The 20,553-nt window shown below is 40.8% G+C and overlaps 1 protein-coding gene across 1 annotated transcript; it reads left to right on the forward strand.

Annotated features, from left to right (window-relative positions):
• Positions 1-2,972: 2,972 nt before the first annotated feature.
• CCNL1 (cyclin L1) lies at positions 2,973-18,751 on the forward strand. Its single transcript, XM_073359599.2, has 11 exons — positions 2,973-3,395; positions 3,779-3,853; positions 4,115-4,224; positions 11,170-11,290; positions 11,716-11,780; positions 13,349-13,448; positions 13,583-13,687; positions 13,995-14,136; positions 16,734-16,845; positions 16,996-17,094; positions 17,960-18,751. The coding sequence occupies exons 1-11, from the start codon at positions 3,135-3,137 to the stop codon at positions 18,306-18,308; spliced, it is 1,539 nt and encodes a 512-aa protein (XP_073215700.1). The 5' UTR covers positions 2,973-3,134; the 3' UTR covers positions 18,309-18,751.
• The last annotated feature ends 1,802 nt before the right edge of the window (positions 18,752-20,553 follow it).

The raw sequence follows: 20,553 nt of genomic DNA on the forward strand, positions 1-20,553 counted from the left end.
AGGTCAAATTCACCCCTGCTGTAACTCCACAGATTTCACTAGGATGAGTTTTGTCCAATAAATCTAAATTAGAGAGGTTAAAATAAATACAGAAATGCTGACAACACAAAAGGAATGATTTTGGATTAGGAGACTGTAATAAAACACTGCTGTGGATTATAGTTAAGTATTTATTGTTTGGATATTAGTGAATAGGATAAGACTTAAATAACTCAATGAAGACTGCCAAGAGGACCATAATTGTTCTCAAGTTCTGAGATCAACCCTGTATCAGACAGAGAGGAACAGGATAAATATCATCTGTACTGTTGTTCATCCTGGCCGGTCCTCAAGACTCTTCTGTGTTTATGATTTATGGGGATTTGTTATGGCTATTTTGAGGAACTGGAATACTGGGGAAGAGAGAGAGAGGAGACGTTTCCCCACAAAGATGAGAAGATGACATAAAAATCCACAAGCCCTAGGGTAAGCATCTTAATAAATTCTGAATCTATGAGCTCAGTACTTATACAGCGTTTAGCAAATTTCGTAAAGTTGGTATTTTTATTAATAAAAAATAGCTATACATACTATTTTTCAAACAGTGGATTTTAGGAAGGATTGTTTTAATTCATACATGAGCTAATTTTATTTTTCCCCTACTTCCTCCCTACAAAAAGGTTGTCATTAAAATACTGACAGAATCCTAACTTTAATATATTGTCTGTGCTTATTATGATGGCACTATCATTTGGACGAGGCTTGGTCTTATCGTAAAAGTTGGGGCCTCCTGAATGTAAAGGAAGGACCATTATTTCAAAATATCAGTTTCACCCAATAATATTTTTCTAGAACCATTACAAATAAATAGGTTTGGAACAGAGATCACACAAATTATGTGGCAGGATGCTGTAGGAAATTACGGCACATATGAAGCATGAGTCTGGTTCTGACCTTCTCAATTCCTAATGCATTATTTTTACCAAGGGTGCTGGACTATAAACCTCCTCCAGGCTTTACCAGTAGGTGCGTAGCATCATTACTACAGCATCCCAGCTCTGCCTGTGCCTCCCGTTTGTTCCCAAATGACTGAGCAGGTATGAACGGGTTGCTGCTTATCCCACGTTACAAGGTACCACATTTAATGTATAGGTTTCAGAGTAGCAGCCGTGTTAGTCTGTATTCGCAAAAAGAAAAGGAGTACTTGTGGCACCTTAGAGACTAACAAATTTATTTGAGCATAAGCTTTCGTAAGCTACAGCTCACTTCATTGGATGCATTCAGTGGAAAATACAGTGGGAAGATTTATATACATAGAGAACATGAAACAATGTGTGTTACCAGACACACTGCAACCAGAGTGATCACTTAAGATGAGCTATTACCAGCAGGAGAGCGGGGGTGGAGTGGGGGGGAACTCTTTTGTAGTGATAATCAAGGTTGGCCATTTCCAGCAGTTGACAAGAACATCTGAGGAACAGTGAGAGGTGGGGGGGAGATAAACATGGGGAAATGGTTTTACTTTGTGTAATGACCCATCCACTCCCAGTCTGTATTCAAGTCTAAGTTAATTGTATCCAGTTTGCAAATTAATTCCAATTCAGCAGTCTCTCCTTGGAGTCTGTTTTTGAAGTTTTTTTGTTGAAGTAATGCCACTTTTAGGTCTGTAATCGAGTGACCAGAGAGATTGAAGTGTTTTCCAACTGGTTTTTGAATGTTATAATTCTTGACATCTGATTTGTGTCCATTTATTCTTTTACGTAGAGACTGTCCAGTTTGACCAATGTACATGGCAGAGGGGCATTGCTGGCACATGATGGCATATATCACATTGGTAGATGTGCAGGTGAACGAGCCTCTGATACTGTGGCTGATGTGATTAGGCCCTATGATGGTGTCCCCTGAATAGATATGTGGACACAGTTGGCAACGGGCTTTGTTGCAAGGATAGGTTCCTTGGTTAGTGGTTCTGTTGTGTGGTTGCTGGTGAGTATTTGCTTCAGGTTGGGGGGCTGTCTGTAAGCAAGGACTGCCCTTTCTCCCAAGATCTGTGAAAGTGACGGGTCATCCTTCAGGATAGGTTGTAGATCCTTGATGATGCGTTGGAGAGGTTTTAGTTGGGGGCAAAAGGTGTTAGCTAGTGGCATTCTGTTATTTTCTTTGTTGGGCCTGTCCAAGAATTGTAACATTCAAAAACCAGTTGGAGAACACTTCAGTCTCTCTGGTCACTTGATTACAGACCTAAAAGTGGCAATACTTCAACAAAAAAACTTCAAGAACAGACTCCAAGGAGAGACTGCTGAATTGGAATTAATTTGCAAACTGGAAACAATTAACTTCGGCTTGAATAGAGACTGGGAGTGGATGGGTCATTACACAAAGTAAAACTATTTCCCCACGTTTATTTCCCCCCCCCCCCCCCCCCCGCACTGTTCCTCAGATGGTCTTGTCAAAATGGCACGCCTTGATTATCACTACAAAAGGTCCCCACCCCACTGGTAATACATCACCTTAAGTGATCACGCTGGTTACAGTGTGTATGGTAACACCCATTGTTTCATGTTCTCTCTCTATAAAAATCTCCCCATTGTATTTTCCACTGAATGCATCCAATGAAGTGACCTGTAGCTCATGAAAGCTTATGCTCAAATAAATTTGTTCGTCTCTAAGGTGCCACAAGTCCTCCTTTCCTTTAATGTATTAGCACCTTCCGTCTGATGGTCCCAAAGCCCTTCACAAAGGGGGTGTGATTACAGCTATTTTACAGAATGAGGAGCCTGAGGCACGCATCCTCCCCTCCTCCGGGGCGCTGGGTCTGTGACAGAGCTGGGCATGGAACCCGGAGTCTTGGCTCCCAGCGCTGTGCTCTGGTTCGGGCCCCGCGTTCCTATTCTTAGTCCACCTCTCGCAGGCCAGCAGCGAAAGGGGTCCATGGCGTAGCCCCGCCCACCGTGGGCACGCAGGCCCTAATACGTTCCTGAACACGTCACCACGGCGCTGAGGCGGTACGTGCGGCCCAGTTGCGCAAGCGAAGCGGGACTCTTTTTTTTCTAGTGCGCACCGCGCGGAGGCGCCGCCGTGTGCTGCGTCACTGGAAGCCGGGTTGTTCTCTGCGTGGCCGGCTTCGGGTGCGGTAGGTTCTGTGCTCAGCGATCATGGCCTCTGCTGCGACTCACGCTTCTCCGGCTGCCGCTCCCGCCGCGCCTCCTCCGGCCCCGGCAGCCCCCGGCATCCTCATTGGGGACCGGCTGTACTCGGAGGTGTCACTCACCATCGACCACTCGCTCATCCCCGAGGAGCGGCTCTCGCCCACCCCCTCCATGCAGGACGGCCTGGACCTGCACAGCGAGACCGACCTGCGCATCTTGGGCTGCGAGCTCATCCAGGCCGCCGGGATCCTCCTCCGCCTGCCGCAGGTAAGCGCTGGGCCTGGAGCGCCCCCTCCTGCGGGGCTGGGCGGCGGGAGGCGGCCCCGCGCGCCCCGTTGGCCTTAGGCCGGGGCTCGGGTTGTGAGGAGGCCCTGTCCTCGGAAGGTCACCGCGCGGCTTGGGCCGCAGGGCGAGGGGTGGTGGCGCCGCCATTGTGGCGAGGAGGCGCTGCAGGGAGGGCGCGCCTGTGTGTGGAGGTCGGAGTGGGGGAGGGGGAGAGCGAGGGCGCAGCTGGGTGCTTGACACAAAATGGCGGCGGCCTAGTGCCGGAGCCGGCTCTCCCGGGGAGATGGCTGAGCCGGCTCCGCTCCCGCCCCGTGCAGCTGACTGAGCCGGCTCATCTCCCCCGCGCCGGGGGGTTGTGTTCGCAGGTGGCGATGGCGACGGGGCAAGTGCTGTTCCACCGCTTTTTCTACTCCAAGTCCTTCGTCAAACACAATTTCGAGGTGAGTTGCGGCCGGCCGGCGGACTCGCTGGGCCTGGGGTGGGGCGCGGGCTGCTTGAGGCTTTCGCCTAGTCCCAGGTTTGTGGGGCTCCTTGCTCCGATCTCCCTGGGAACTGCGGGAGGGCACTAGCCCTGCCCCGGACCCTCCCTGCACTTCCTTAGGGAAGTGTCGGCAAAGCTGCGTTTTTCAGCTTTTAGGGGGTGGTTTCTCCATCTGATTGTGTAACATATCTCCGTCTTACGGAAATGGGCTTCTTTTCAGATTGTTGCTATGGCCTGCATCAATCTCGCTTCCAAAATTGAAGAAGCACCTCGTCGTATAAGAGATGTGATAAATGTCTTTCATCATTTGCGCCAGTTAAGAGCAAAAAGGTAAGACTAGCTCCATTTTCAGTATATCCACCCACTATCACTGTAATATATGCCAGATTTATCAAACCAGTTTGATCTTCCAGGCTAAATCCAACACCCTAAAATTGAGAAGGGTGTGATCCTTGGCTGTTATGTACACATTAACGTTTCTTCAGCTGGTTTCTATCAATGTGACTTTGGTGATTTGGCAAAAGCAGAAATATATTGCTCTGAAAACATGGTTCATATAGTTGCAAGGCTGAGCATTTGTTCCAATGTAAAGTCTGTCCCTAATTGAATTGGGGGTCTTTGCGTTTCTGAAAGGAAGTCTCAGGTATAAGTTTGGTTAGCTGGCGGACTATTTGGTATTCTTTTTGATTTTTATAATCTTTAGTGTAGGTCTACTTTGCTATAAGTTCTTTGTGCAAATTAAATAATTCTGTAGTATAGCTTAGTGATGTATCTTGTTAGAATATTCTCTATATTTGGCTACCATAGACAGTAAAATAGACTGAAATATATAAATATAACAGTATTTGTGGTGAGAGAGCAGTATAATAAAGAGGCAGTGGAAAGTATGAATAGATCTACAGTGTATGGAGCTTTAATGACACATCAGCAAGGAATGTAGGATTGAATCTTGGAAGTTGAGTGCACCTGTGATTGTAGAACCTGAGAGTGGTACTTTAATGGTACAGTGAGAACTTTCAAATCTGTAAAATTGAACCTTATATTCATTTAGCTGATCTGTATGTGATTCTGCTTTTAGTTTGTAGAACCATTTTCAGTTGAGTGCTTAATTTTTGGCTTTTTAAGTGTAAAGCAAGGTTACATTACTAGGTTAAAGAAGGTGCAAGGAATGTGTTTGAAGGGGAGTAATGCCCAATAAATATTTCACAACAAGGCAGTGTTTAAACCTGGCTTTTAAACAGTAATGCAGACTTTCTGTAGATGTTAATGAAGTCATTTCAGTTACCTCACCCATCTTGTCTCTAGTAAACGTACCTAGTTGTATTGACTACGTTGAAAGATACAGAATACAGTAAATTAAAGCTCTGAAAGATTTTCTTTTCTACTAGTTAAAAATAGAACTATTTTTTTCTGTATTCTGTCTTGCCAGGTGAAAGGGGAATTTAAAAAAAATTCTACAACTTGACTCTTTGAAGAAGTGGAGTAGAAAAATTTTAGGGAAATGAGTTGTATTTATGGTGAATTTGTTCTACATATTCAGTACTTGCAATGCACAAATATAGCCAGTTTATGTTAAACCGTCTTCTTTTATTGCCACATTCTCACCTCTTTAAAGTCCGTTTTAGTAATAGAAAAATGGACTATCCGTGTCTGATTTGAATGGAACCTAGTTTTTTAAAATGAGGAACTAATGATGTTGGTACTGGGAGAATTCTGTAAATTTACAGAGTTTGGATTCCATGGAATCTGCTGAAGATTACTATTTACCATAATTACGACAAAGGAAGCTTCTTATTTGATTACTAAAACTGGTTCACTTCTTAATGTCTCAGCTTTGAACCAGAGGCTAAAGGTTAATTGGGGATGTAAAATGCTTTTCTGTGCTATGAGAATAAGAATGAGTTAACTTTTTTATATAGTATTGGAAGGATCAGAGAAACAAATTTACTTATAAATTTTTTTTTCCAGACAGCCTGTTCCAATTCAGATTATCAATTACATATGTTAAGTGGTGTCTACAATGCATCATGCCCAAAGAGACAAAGATCACTTCTTGACCCATTTGTTAATTCACTTGTAGCAAAATGGGTATCATTGCCTTAAGATTCTGAGAAATGAATCTGCATGAAATTAATCTTAATGTCTAAGTGTGACACTCAGGCTTGCTTTTCTAAAACAAGCTGGATATAAACATTTTTCTGTACTTTTTACAAGCTTACTAATACGTAAACTGTACACGTTATTAACTTCAGCTCTTTTTTCCCTTGCAACCGACTATACAGCGACCAGCTACATTTACCAAAGCCTGGGTGATGTGGAGTGGTACATAGAGATGAAGCTGTCGTCATGGCAACAGTGAGTGAAGTATCGAAAATCCCCAAGGAGAAGCCAGTGCTCTGAGAATAGGTCACTGGAATCGGGGGACTAACAGGTTGGCCGCTGGTGAACCATTTGGAAGAACTCCTGTATCTTGTTATAAGCTTTTTTCTTTGCTGTCCAGGTTTTTAGTATATTAGTTTACTGTTTTTTTTATTTGAAGCTAACACTTAGGCTCTATTTAGAATTTTCACTGACATCGTGACACAAGAAGAATTGATCTAGTTCTAGTTATGTTACACTTAGTTTTCATATTGCCTTAGTCTAATTTCTGTTAACTTTATCTGTAAAGTACTAAAACTCTGATTTCTAAAAGCATATTGAAGTATTAAATATTCATTCTTTATATCCTTTAGACACTTACTGGTTCCTAGTTCCAACTTTTGCTTCTTAAGATTGAGATTTGACACATAAACCTTGTTCAAGAATACAAAAAAGGCCCTGACTAAGCACAAGGCTGTGCTTAATGCCGGAAGATTTTTTTAACTACCCCTCCTGTGCATGTGTTCGCATGATTGGGGTTCAGATGTCTGAATTCTCAAGCCCAGAGGCTCATACAAAGCCTTTGGTCAATCTCTAGGTAGTAGGCACAGGGCTAAAAGTAGTTTTTTGACAAATAAATGCTTCTGTTGTATTCTCACTGTGACAATATGCCATGGAGTATTGTACATAAAATTTTTGTGTGCATGAATAAGTCTCTGTGGTATTAAATTGAAAGCCTGTTTTTCATATCAGCATGCTAAGAACTTGTTCTTTTGAAATATCTGAAAACATACTTGACTGCATATGTTGAGCTGTGTTTAGCATGTAGAACATAAGTTGCAGTTGATGTGGGTTATAGCCCTGGGTTTTTGCTAACTATATTATGTTATAAACACCCACTTCTTCTCTGACATCAGTTTTATAGTCTTATGAACTGATTTAAGGGAAGCTTTTAGGAAGCTGCTCTTATTTTCACATTATCAGTGAAATAACTTCATGACATTGGCTTGTAATATATGCAAATCTTGACGCCTGCAGTGTTTCAGTTAGAATATCACACAAAATAGAACTCTCATTTCTTCTTTTGTCACATTAAATAATGTGACATTTCAGGCTCTTTCAGTGGCAATGAGTGGTCTGAGTGGATCACATCTGTGGTGTAAGGTATTTTTAATGTTTATAAATGGTAGAAAGGTAGAGTTTTTTCTTTCATCCTGTTTCTCTTATCCATCTGCTTTCTAATGGAAAGAGGGAAAAAATGTTCTAAGGTCAGTATCAAAGAGGTGTTGATTCCAATTAGGAGTGGTAGAAGATAGAAAAGACTGAACTCTTGACAGTTCATTTAATTATTAGTATTGCAAAACGTCCTCGTTTTATGGCCTGATTCACTAGTCATAGTTTGTTTTATGACTAACCTTTAATGTTAGGCTATCTAGGTTATGGCCGCTAGCTCCATGTTCTGTGTACATATTTATTTTGTAGTGAAACTTGGCACTTTAACTGAAATGATGATATTGCAAGGTAGACTGTTGGGTGCAATGTTCAGGGAGAGAATCCGAAAGCTGATTTGGGGAGCACTTCTGAGGTGTAGGGAGGGTAGGCATCTCAATTGTCCTTGCAGCGCTTGATCTTCTCCCCTTCCTGCCCCATCAGACCAGCAGCAAAATGGCTATTCAGAGTATTGCGCAAAATGAAAATTCTTCTGACTGAGGACATCTGCAGGCAGAAGCAGTGGTGACTTTTTTTCTTTCCTTTTACCAGGAGATAGGTGCAAATTAGGAAGTTTTAGAACGAACGTGCCATTTTAATGAATGGTGTAAATTCCTGATTATTCTTAATTTCTGCCACCGGTAGGTCACAGTTGACTGCCTTTTATGCAGAATCATATTTGTGATAAAGTAGATAAATCCTAAATTGCACCTCATAAGTTTTCCATTTCTTCGTCTAGATGCTATGAACATAAGTTCTTTCTCTGGACTCTTTGTTTGGATTGTAGTACCATAAAACTGATGTCCTTGATGAGCATGGTGCATGTCTGAGCAACTGAGTAAAACAGACATCTTTTAATGGCTTGATTATCATCCTTTTCCTGTCATTTTTGTGCTGAGGGCCTACTGCTCAAGTAGGTGCTATAAGTACTCAGCACCTCGGAAAATCAGAATACAAATATGGAGTACTTTATAACTACTTTCTAATCTTTCTGGTGGTAATAGGTCTGGATAGCATTGTAGGTCTTCATAATATGCTCGAGTTTCTTATGTAGTTTGACAATTCATCTTTGCAAAGCCTATATTAATGGAAGATAGGAAATAACCATTGTTTATGAACTGCTGTCACAAATGTGTATAGTAGGCCTATAAAAATGTTCAGACTGGGTCTTGACTTTTTTGTGGACTTAAGTGTTGAGTGAGATGTTTCTCCGTCCCTTATCACAAAATAGCATACTACTAACAAGGAGTTGAGTAGGTGCAGCTAAACAGGTTTTTGCCTTGAAACATAGTGGCTTTGCTAATATTTTGGTTGTTAACTTGGTTATATTATATTTTGAGTCTATTACTGTCTCTGAAATGCTCTAACTAGGCTTCAGAATAAGCCTACTTTTCTAACTAACCTAAGCAGTTTATCTAAAATCCCACCCTAAGCATTTAAGATAAGTCTCAGTGTATCTTAAAACTCATCAGGAGACCCTAAAAGTATTGAATCCCTGATGACCTAATAGTTCTTCAAAAATTTCTCCTTTAGCAATGATCCCCTCCTAAAAGTAAGAGGTGATATTTTGATAACTGGGTTGTAATCTGTGCAGTATCTGAAGTGGAATAAACTGCATGTAGTCTGTCCTTATTATGCGAGTCATTGTCAAATATTTACTTGTCTGTGGGAAACAGATTTAATAAGATGATAGCATAATCACTCGTCCTCAGGTATTTCTATCCCTATAGAAGATTCAGATGAGTTTGTTTTCAGACTTGGTAACTTGCTGCTTTTTACCTTACATACATGATGATGATTATCTTAAACATGTGACAACTATACAGAATTGAGATACTACTGATTCAGCTTCACTTTAAAAAAACAAACATTTGAGTTTTTTCCTTCAGTATAACAGTAGTTCATAAATGAGTTATTCTTGCTTAAAACATAGGTGATTATGCTTTGGTGCAGCGGGGTAGTCAATATGTGGACTGCGGGCCAAATCCAGACTTTTGAATGGACCCCAAAATCTTTACTTATTATTAATTCTCTATTTAGAGTGTGTGTGTACACACTTTTTTTTATTTTCTCTGGAGTCTGGACTTAGACAAAAAATAGACTAACCCTGCTCATCTTTAAACAATGTAATGTCTTATTAGCAAAGTAGACTGTCAGTTTGAAGGATACAGTAGTTCTTGAATAGACGTTCTTTGAGGTTCATGTAGTTATCTATATCAGTAAAATGCAGTTTAATGACAAATTTTGAGCTGCCATGGAATTAGTAATTCAGTGTGCTTCCAGGTCATATAGTTAATCCAAATGTCAATGGCATTCCAAAATTGATCTTGCCATATATTTGGTCCCATCCTGCCAGCAGGGGGGAACTAGACAATGAATTGCTTCCCTCAGTGGTCCAGCTGGAAGAAGTGAGTGTCTTGCCAAATATGCGTGATCTCTGAAAGAGGTGTTATAAGAATCATATGTTACGTTATATTTATTATGTTGAGTTGCATCTACAGTCTTTCTGTATTGGTATATATTGCATCTTTGCAGTCAGATCATAATATTGTAGAAAGGTTTTGCTGGGAATGCTGGAGATAAACTAGATGATGCAATTTGATTAACTCTTTTGCAGTATAATTATTTACTGAGGGGATAAACTGTTATCCTTTGACTTGTATAGCACCCAAAATATGCTGTGCACATTACAGGCATATAACACAGGCCCCTGCTCTAAGACCTTGTAAGCTAAATCAACTGTATAAAGAAAAATTGTAGAAGAAAATGAGTTAGGGAGCAAAAAGCCTAGACAAAGGGAGAAATAAACAAAACAGGATATGTTGCTTGGGTGCTCTACTGTGCAGTAATTGGTGCCTGGGGGTTGTTTAAAGACTTTACATTTTTAATTACCTGAATACAATATATTGGAGGACTGTGAGATTGGAAATTGCATGACGTACCAGGTTTGTGTATCTTTCTGTGTGAAGAGTTCTTACCTTGCAAACGTTTGATGTACTGAACTGCACCCGTTAGTTTTTCTAATAGCTCAGTATTCAGGTGGGTTGTTCCTTTTTTTTGGTGCCCTGCTTTGAGCAATAAGATGCTCCACAGTGTTTAATTTTGGGAGTCCTCTTTGCTCAGAGGTCTCTGGTGGTCTCTTGAAACTCCCTTTAGAAATTCTGTTTACTCCCTTTAAATCCGATCTTGGCACACTTGCTTTCTTTCAAATTTTGATATGGACTCTTTCCTTTCATCCTATGCATAGGCAGTTCCAATACAATAAAACATGAACTTGCTTAAATTAAGCTTAGTATTAGCTGATACAGCACTTAAATAGTTAAACAAGCTTTTTGCTAGAGGAAATATTAGTGTATTCAGATTATCATTGATCACTTTCAAATGTTGGTACTGTAGGTGTTTTACAATTTATAATGTAATCACATTATTTTAGTTTTGATACTGGAAGGCAGTTTGCACAGTCAGTAACACAGGAGTAATGTTAGCAAGATGGCAGTCTTAGGTTAGCTACAATCAGAGCTCAGCTACAGGAATTACAGGTTGAAACTAAACTAGTTTAAACTTGGACAGCACAAGATTAATGCTTAAACTTGCTTGCAGGAGTTTAAAACAGGTTTCTGTTGCCATTAGTTGGTTGGAAGGGAAAACAGAGATGCAACTATTCTGGATATGCAAAACAGTTTTGATTTTATTTCTTACAAACTATAGGACTCCAAGCCCCTTGATACTTGATCAGAACTACATAAACACCAAAAATCAAGTAATCAAAGCTGAAAGGAGGGTACTGAAGGAGTTGGGATTTTGTGTTCATGTCAAGCATCCACATAAGGTGAGTTGTCAAATGAAATACATACTTGCAAGTATTGAGCTGCCTTGACAGCATCTTTGTGAGCTGTAATAGAAGAAATGCAGGTTTGGAATTGACTTGGGGTCTCTCTCCCACACCCCTCTATAGGTAACTGAAGTTAATTGCACACACAGCTGAAACATTTGGCTGATTAGTAGCTTGCTGTTTGTTCTGGTAGAAGTCACTTGCCTACACTATGGCAGAGGTGACAGTCATATGTAAAAGTCGTAAAATTGGGGATATGTTTCAATGGACAACAAGAACTAGATGTGTATGGGTTTTCAGCCTTTGCTGTGGGATTGAAGTAGAACACGACCATGTAAAAATATAAGAAAATTGTTTGTTAAAAACATGCATCTATCACTTTTCCTCCTGTGTTAAAGTTGAGTTTTTCTCTTATCCCTCAGATCATTGTTATGTATTTACAAGTCTTAGAATGTGAACGTAATCAAACCCTCGTTCAGACAGCCTGGTAAGTTTATTCTTTTCCATTTTTCCTAGCCAGGAAAATAGTAGCAGAAATAACAAGCTTGATGTCCCATATGCAAAGCATTGAGCTGTAAGTTACTAGATTAAAATATACATATTTCACAATGCATTTAATGCTTGTTTCTGCTTACTATTTTCATGGTTTGATTAACTTACTTTAATGGAGAACTCAATTTAACTTTGTTCTTTTTTCTACTCTTTAATTAAAGGGTAGTCCATGATGGTAAGTCATAGAACTCTGCCCTCTGCACCACAGCTCACCTGGGGATGGCCTGATTGGCTGCCCTTCTCTCCAGTCAATCCAGTGCAAGCTCTCATCCCGAGATTCACTGAAGTGGTCCATATCCATCTTGCAGCATCTTCTAGTTCTGTCCGGGTGTCAAAAGGATTTGTATATTTGCTTCTAGAAGTAACTGTTCAACATGTTTCTAAATGTATATTTGTTGCCTACCTACTGTACTTTAGTGTATCTAAAGGACCCATGGACACATTTTGGATTGACTGCTTTCAACCAATATGGATTCAGTTGACTTAATTAAATTTGGATTACAAAGTTACTTAAAGTGAATACAGCATGCTCATACTTTATTATCATAATATTTAGAAATTGAACGTTGGGCACCATTTTATATAAGTCACTGGTGATTGGTTGTGCTGTTAACTTCTGTAATTCACGTGTTTATAAATTTGTAGAGCTGTCCCTGAAGTTCAAAAGTCATTGTTGTCATAACAATACTTGGCAATACTAGCTTGGTAGAGGAAAAGTACTATAATTTGGTGAAGTTAACTGTGCAATTTGTAGTAACCAGTCCCAATGATTATTGAAAGATGTAGTTAGTTGCTTGCCCTGTGTCAACCATTTAACCTTGTGTTGAATAAAGTTAAAAATAAGCAGATGGTTATCTGCTTCCAAAATAGAATAAATAAAGTTGAAACAGAACTGGTGTATTATGTGTAAAATTTAAGACTTTATTGGTCGTATCTTTAGCTACCTTATAATGGTAGTGGATATAAAAGTATAGCAGTTCTTACACAATTGAGTTTCAGACAAAAAAGGATTTACCTCTTGGGTAGAGGGCTTTCATTGTTTAAGTGACAGTAAACACCTATAGAAAAACATGCTTGGCCTATCATATAACTGGACAAACTATTCTTTGGACTTTATAGATTTGTAAAGTTTAGCTTGATGGACACTTCATAGAATATCCTAAAGTATTTGGGGAAAAAAATCAATTTTAACCATAACATTTGCAAAAATCCCTCATTTGGTGACATTCAGAGTTCTGTTTCTAAGTGAGAAGTAGTTCTTGCATTGGGACTTCAGAGCAATGACAATGGTGCATATTTTGATGTTACAAAAGTGAAGCAACAAATTCAAAATGTTAAACCCTTTAAAACTACAGTGGTGGTAGTACTACAGTCTAAAAAAAGGCAATAAGCATATGTAAGTTAAAGAAAAAATAATAAAGTAGATTGAGTCTCCAGTTTTGCTTCTTTAAACTGAAGGTGATAAGTGAACATGAGACAAACTTGTAATTAACTTTTTTTTAGGAATTACATGAATGACAGTCTTCGAACTAATGTATTCGTTCGTTTTCAACCAGAGACAATAGCATGTGCTTGTATTTATCTTGCTGCTAGAGCTCTTCAGGTAAGCATATCTGTGTTGTTAAATCGCTTGGGATTGATGTATTTGTTTTTGTTCCTGGAAAACATCTGTAATGATGCTAAAGGTCAGATTTCTTTGATCTTTAGATATTAAGGCTTAATTCTGTCTTTTTTTAGATTCCCCTGCCTACCCGTCCTCATTGGTTTCTACTCTTTGGCACCACAGAAGATGAGATTCAGGAGATATGTATAACCACTCTGAAGCTTTATACTAGGAAAAAGGTAACTTGTTTTTAGAATTGACTGACTTAAATGAAAGTAAAGCCAGCATTGCTAAGTGGGGGGGGGGGGGGGGGGGGGTGATGGAGTTTGAACACATATATAACATGCACTATTAAAACTCTACCAGACAAAAACTCCCCTATAGTCACCATACCCTCCTTGAGGAAGAGCATGAAAGAGCGAATCATGTATGACAGATGTTGGTCATGTTTAATGTATGGGTGTCAGATACCATAAGAGGTGTGGTATATTGACTAGAGTAATCTTGGTCCAAAATCTTGACCGTGCATATTCCTCTCTTAAACAGCCTAATTATGAATTGCTGGATAAAGAAGTAGAAAAGAGAAAAATGGCATTACAGGAAGCTAAACTTAAAGCAAAAGGATTAAACCCAGATGGTACTCCAGCTCTCTCAACACTGGGTGGCTTTTCTCCTGCTTCCAAACCATGTAAGTTACAATGCAAGGAACAGTGCTGTAGGAAGATGTCTATATATAATGAATCTCTTATGATTCTATACCTTGATGCAGTAGAAAGAATGAGATGTAAAATTTCTCATTCTCCACTGAGAGTTGTGAAGTTATCTAAAACTTCTCATATGGTTAAAGCTAGAGGATAACATTTTAATTACTTTTGGTTACTGGATTTTCATTGATACATTATTGGAGGTTGCCAATAATGGGTGATATTGAAGGAAAAATTGCAATACCGATTCGATGGTCATTCTGTAATACTACTTGGTTAATGCCACTTAATGGTACACATTCAGCATATGCATCACTGTATTTTTACTGTGGAAGTACACAATAAATATTGAAAGCTTGTAATTATGGCTTGTGTGAGTAAGTGGGATTTTCATATGCCAGTGTTTCTGAAATGCAGTGGAATATTTAAAGTGACGCTGTTAACGTGAAACCTAGTCACGTGACACAACTCAACTCATCTTTTAACTGATGTGCCTGTTAATTGTTTTCCTTGTGCTAGGCATTTCTAACAAGTGTTGTTTTAAAACATCTTTTTCAATTCGTGTTTATCCATCAAGGTACAGTAGGACCACTGCAATTCAAAGCTGTGAATGTGAACAATTCATAATCTAGAAATGGAAGTTCCAGTAGCAGTGTTGTCTTGATGATAATGTAGAATAGGTGCATAGAACATAGCTTTAGTTATACATTTAACAAACTAGCCAATAATTAAAATGATGTAGTAAAGAACTTCAAAGGGATCCTGTCAGTTTAGAACATACAAGTCTTAACTTTTTGCCAATAGATCTGTCTTTCAACGATATTTTTAACATTTAAATTCCAGTAGCACTTACAGGGCACAGCTAGGTTGAGCATGATTATACTAGGCAATGTACAAACGCACAATAAATGATTACAGTACATTATCTGAAAACTGGAGCAAATGTACAGAAACTAAATTTCTGTTTTGTTTCTGTCTTTCAAAGTAACAACAGCTATTCCTTGAGAACTAGCAATATGATTGAACTTTGAAAGTTCTTTGAAGTAGTGCATGCAAAATTCCCTTATGGACCCCTAAAGAGAGGGTGAAGGGATAATTTTATTCATGGCTAGCTGAGTGAAATTGGGATTTGAGGGCATTCAGAATAAGCCAGCAACTCATTTTTTAATGGTAATTCTACTGTTGGCTATTTGAGGCATAAGATTTAAACCTTCTTCTCAAATAACATCCAGTATGTGGTGCAATTCATGGCATTGGTTTTGAAATGAAACCCTAGACAGGGCTTTGGAGCGGAGCACGGAGCTGGAGCACGGAGCAACTGTGGAGCAGTGGAGCGGCAGGTTTTTGCCTGGAGCTGGAGCAGGGCCGGAGCCCAGCTCCGAAGCACTGACCCAAAACGTTTTGCTCTTGGTTAGATGACCTGATTGTGTGGTTCCATAAGCTTACGTGCTCAAGCTAGTACAGTAGAAGCTGTGTTATCCAGCACTTTACTAACCAGAACACTCTAGAAACCCGACATTTCTGGTATCTCCAAATACAAATTAAAAGTATGGTTGGCGCAGGACTGGCAGGCTCCCTGCCTGGCTTTGTGGGGCTACCTGGAAGCGGCAACATGTCCTGGCTGCTCCTAGGTGGAGGAATGGCCACAGGGGCTCCGTGCACTGCCCCATCCCTGAGCGCCAGCTCCGCAGCTCCCATTGGCCAGGAACCGTGGCCAGTGGAGCTGCCAGGGGTGGCACTGCAGGCAGAGGCAGCATGTAGAGCTGCCTGGTCATGCCTCTGCCTACGAGCAGCAGGGACATGTTGCCAACTGTGGGGAGCCACCTATGGTGAGCGCTGCCTGGATTCAGCACCCCAAAACCCCTCCCAGAGCCTGCGCCCTGAGCGCTGCTCCCCCTTTCCCCCCAACTCCCTCTGAGAGCCTGCACCCCCTCCCGGACCCAGACTCTCTCCCTCCATTGGTAAGTATAAGTCTTAGTTAACCAGAATTTTTGACTAAACCCATGCCAAACACAGATTTTACTGTAGTAAGATAAGTTTCATATCTTAACTAAGCAAGAACACCTTGTCTGCAGCTCTCAATGAGGCCAATTAGAACTGGCTTCTGTTCTCAAATTTTGTTCCAACAGCCTAATTCTGACTTCAGGACAAGGTGCAAGAGCCATCTATTTTCCCAGGGTTCTAAGAAGTATATGTGAAGGGAGCAGGTTAGAGCAGGGTATTTACTCTTGATGGAGAGACATACTTCATCTTGTTTCATAATTTGTGCCTATTACATGTGCCTTGGACGAAAGGATAAATGCATCTTTAAAGAAACATATTAGTGTACTTCTCCTCATCGTATGATTTACAGACTACTTAAATAAAGGATTTTACTGGTGTCTTTAATGTAGTAGTTTCACTTACAGGAGCAGCTACCAAATGGAAAGGAAGAGAAGCAGTCAGCATTAAAAGTTTCTAGTTAGCACTGATATAAAGTTAGCACTTGCATAAAATGTACCAAAAAATTCTGTTCCTTGATGGCAAATTCTACTGCTAGTGTATAACATCTTAACCTTGAATTATTTGCTCTCATTCTTAGCTTCCCCAAGAGAAATGAAAACTGAGGAGAAAACACCAGTATCTGTGAATGCTAAAACTATTAAAAAAGAACCAGAAGAAAGGCAGCTAGCTTCAGAGAGTCCTTACAACGGGTAGGAAAAAATCTGTCTTTTTAAGCCAGCCAATTTTAAGTAAGGCACTTTCAAGTTAAACTTTGCCATCTAGTTTTGTGAAAATAAATTTGTTTTTGCTAAGTGTAATCTTCAGGTTTTTTTATTTTTTTTTTTATTTTTAAATTTAAGCATGAGAAAAGAAAGCAAGAGAAGTAGAAGCAGCAGAAGTGCTAGTAGATCAAGGTCAAGAACAAAGTCACGGTCTAGATCTCATACTCCTAGGAGACAGTAAGTAAAACAGTACTTTTTGATTGCTAAATGACTTACTTGTTTTAAGAGGGGTTTTAAAATGCCATTCCATATAGTAAATGGTCTTACAATAGTTAGTTTACTAACAGTGAATCTCTCCATCAAAGTACAGTATCTCACAATTGTACTGGTATCCAGTAGATACTGAAGTGCACGTGGTAGTGGATGAAAATCTGTGGTTTAAGAATATTCATACAGTCTAAAGATAAATCAACTATAATACCAAAACTCACCTGTGACAGAGAGTAAGGTCCTCTTATGATATTTGCAAACCATCACTTGCACCCAAGTTTTCCATTTTAAATATGAGAATTTTCTTAAGCTCTTCCCTTAAAGCTGTGAGAATAGTTGTATTTACTGAAAGTGCTGTAAGAAATTGAGTCTCTTATGCAGCCAAATTTTGCATGCTGTAACCTCCTTCCCAAATATCTGAAGTGTATGTAAGATCCATATTAAGGAATGTGTGGAAATGTTAGCCATTTAAATGTATAGCTTTAGAGACCAAATCTTGTTCTGTGGATACCCATTTATCTTTGGCACTGCTAGGAGTTGAACACATGTACAAGTCTTTTAGCTGTTGTTGCAAAGAAAACCCTGTTATCGGTGGTTTTTAACCAATGCAGTGTCTGCTGGAGTTTGTAAAGAGCCTTAAATGGTAACTCAGTGATGTGAATGATCTCAGATCTGTGATCAAACTTATATGACATGTCACTGTTAACACTTCACTGCCCACAGCATGTAAAAAAACAGACTTTCTGTTTAAAATCAAGGCAGTTGTATAAGTTTTTTTATTTTCACAGTGTAAAAAGATGTAAACATCCTAATTTTTAATTTTTTTTGTAAGTTACAATAATAGGAGGAGTCTATCCGGAACATACAGCTCAAGGTCAAGAAGCAGGTCCCGTAGTCACAGTGGCAGTCCTCACAGACATCATAATCATGGATCTCCACACCTAAAAGCCAAGCACAGCAGAGATGAGTTGAAGAGTGTAAATAGACATGGTCACAAAAGGAAAAAATCTCGCTCGCGTTCTCAGAGTAAATCCAGGGATCACTCCGAGGCTGCCAAGAAACATAGGCATGAACGGGGACATCACAGGGACAGGCGTGAAAGATCCCGCTCTTTTGAGAGATCTCACAAAGGCAAGCACCATAGCAGCAGTCGTTCAGGACATAGCAGACACAGACGCTAAGTTTTGGTTCTGCTTCTGATTTTAGTTACACCTGTATATAATACAGTGTATGGACTGTGAGATTGGAGAAGAAACTGATTAGGAATTGATTTATTTAAAGCCCAACAGCTAATTTTCTAAAACATGTAGGACATTTTTCTTTAGAAGAACTATGTTAAATTTTTGCACATAAAATACCTTAGCAGTATCAAACGATTGAAAATAATGATCAGGTTAAATTGTACGTATTAGAGTTGTGTATTGTTTATCAATATCAGAACTGGAGAACATATTTCTGTTTAAAAAAAAAAGTACCTTATTTTTATACAGGCCAATTGCAGACGCTTATATTTAAGTATAGTTATTTGTCTAAACAATGGTGGATACTTTCTTACACTGGTTTTAGTCTGCATGTGTATAAAGATTTTTACAAGAAATAAAATATAGCGCTGGTTTTTTTTTTACTGCTCTGTTGAGTTGAATTGTTCTAATTATTACCAAAGCTAATTCAAAGCAAACTGATTTGTTAGACTGAATTATCACCTCCACTGAGGAGGAAAAGGACATTTTCACAATCCTTTTGGGAGCAGAGGGAATCCAACTTTTAGAATTTCAAAATTTGAGTTTGGGACACTTAATCTTTAAGAATCATGTCACACTCATTTTTCATCTTTTAGTTGTAGTTTAACTGTTCATGTTCTTGCAAATTTTAGAGACCACATTTTTAGTTTTCAAGTATACACATAATTTGTGTGGATATGGTGCATTCTCATTTTGGGGAATGGCTCCATTTATTCAGTAGTGCTGGGTTCTTCAGTCCCTCCTAAAGGAGGCAGTCAGCTGTCTTGATTGGCTGAGCTAACTCTAGATAAGTCCTTCCACAGAAAGTCCCCTCCAGAATTTTTTGTGGCTCCAAAGGGAAAGCAGGCTAAGTCAGTGTTTGTCAATCTTCCTTTGCCCCCCCCCCCCCCCCCCCCGGTTCTTTTATTTCCCCTTAGCTGCCCACTTTGTTAGTGTAGGGTTACTTTTTGTGTTTAAGGACTGTTCAGATTTACCTCCATGGAGCTCCAGGCAATTGTGGGGACTTTGACCATGCTTTCCCTTCAGATTAGCTCTGGTAATGTCGAAAAAAGCATAAAAAGAAAAGGGCATCTCTGTGTTCTGCTCACCCCCCTTTGGCATAGTGTAGTAAGGGGAAAAGTGTTCCTTTTGCTCCCCCAACCTCAGGTGAGGGCTACTGCAGTTAGATAGCAAGCAGAATATATGTCCCTGGCATAGGAGAGTGCAGTGGTGGCTGCTGCTAAATGAGGAGCCCAGTAAGACAAGGCACTGAAGAAAGTGCCCAGGAAACAGGCCCATTTTGCTGCCACTAATGTGGACTGGGCCCTTATCAGCAAGTATCCCACCTCAGCAGCTCCGGTTGACATGGTAAAACTCCAGAGCCCCAGTAGGGTGACCAGACGTCCCGATTTTGGCGGGAGAGTCCCGTGTCCCGACTTCACATCGGTCGGGACACCCTTTGTCGCAATATTAGGGACTGCTCACTATGAGTCACGGCACGTACCAAAGTCCCAGGGCTGGCGGCGCTTCCTGGGGTAGCTCCTGGTGCCTGCCTGGCTGCAGGAGCCTGCAGTGCGGGTGGCCCCTAGGCAGAGGTGGAGGGGGTCTCTGCGTGCTGCACCAGCTCCCTCCTGCCCAATCAGAGCTGCGGGAGTGGGGCTTGCTGGCAGTGGGCAGAGAGCTCCCCACCAACCTGACCCTCGGAGCCAGAGGGTCCTGCCGGATGCTTCCTGGGAGCCGCCCCAGGTAAGCACTGCTGGGACTCCACCTCACCCCTGGCAGGTCCCTCTGGCTCTTAGGGTTGGGGGCTTTGCGGGCTGCTTCCACCTGCAAGCCCCGCTCCATGGCTCCAACAGCTCCCTTTGGCACTTTTCCTGGCCAATGGGAGCCACAGAGCTCGCGCTTGTGGCAGGCGCAGCATGTGGAGAGTCTGGAGACCCCCTTCACTACTCCGACCCTAGGAGCAGAGACCTCCCAGCAGGGCTGGTGAATGCGGCCAGGGAAGGGGGCAGGGTGTGATGGAGTAAGTGTCTGGAGGCGTGTGGGATGCTGGCCTGTGAGGGCAGTGGGAGGGGAGGTTTTTGTGTTTTGGGGTGCTAGGCAGTGGGGGTCTGTTGGGTGGTGCTGGGCAGCTGTGGTGGGGCTGTGGGCAGGGGGACGCTGGGCAGGGGTCGTGGTGTGCACAGCAGTGTGTATTTGTGGTGGA

Source organism: Lepidochelys kempii, chromosome 9 (assembly GCF_965140285.1).
Source record: "Lepidochelys kempii isolate rLepKem1 chromosome 9, rLepKem1.hap1, whole genome shotgun sequence".
NCBI classification, from domain to species: domain Eukaryota; kingdom Metazoa; phylum Chordata; order Testudines; family Cheloniidae; genus Lepidochelys; species Lepidochelys kempii.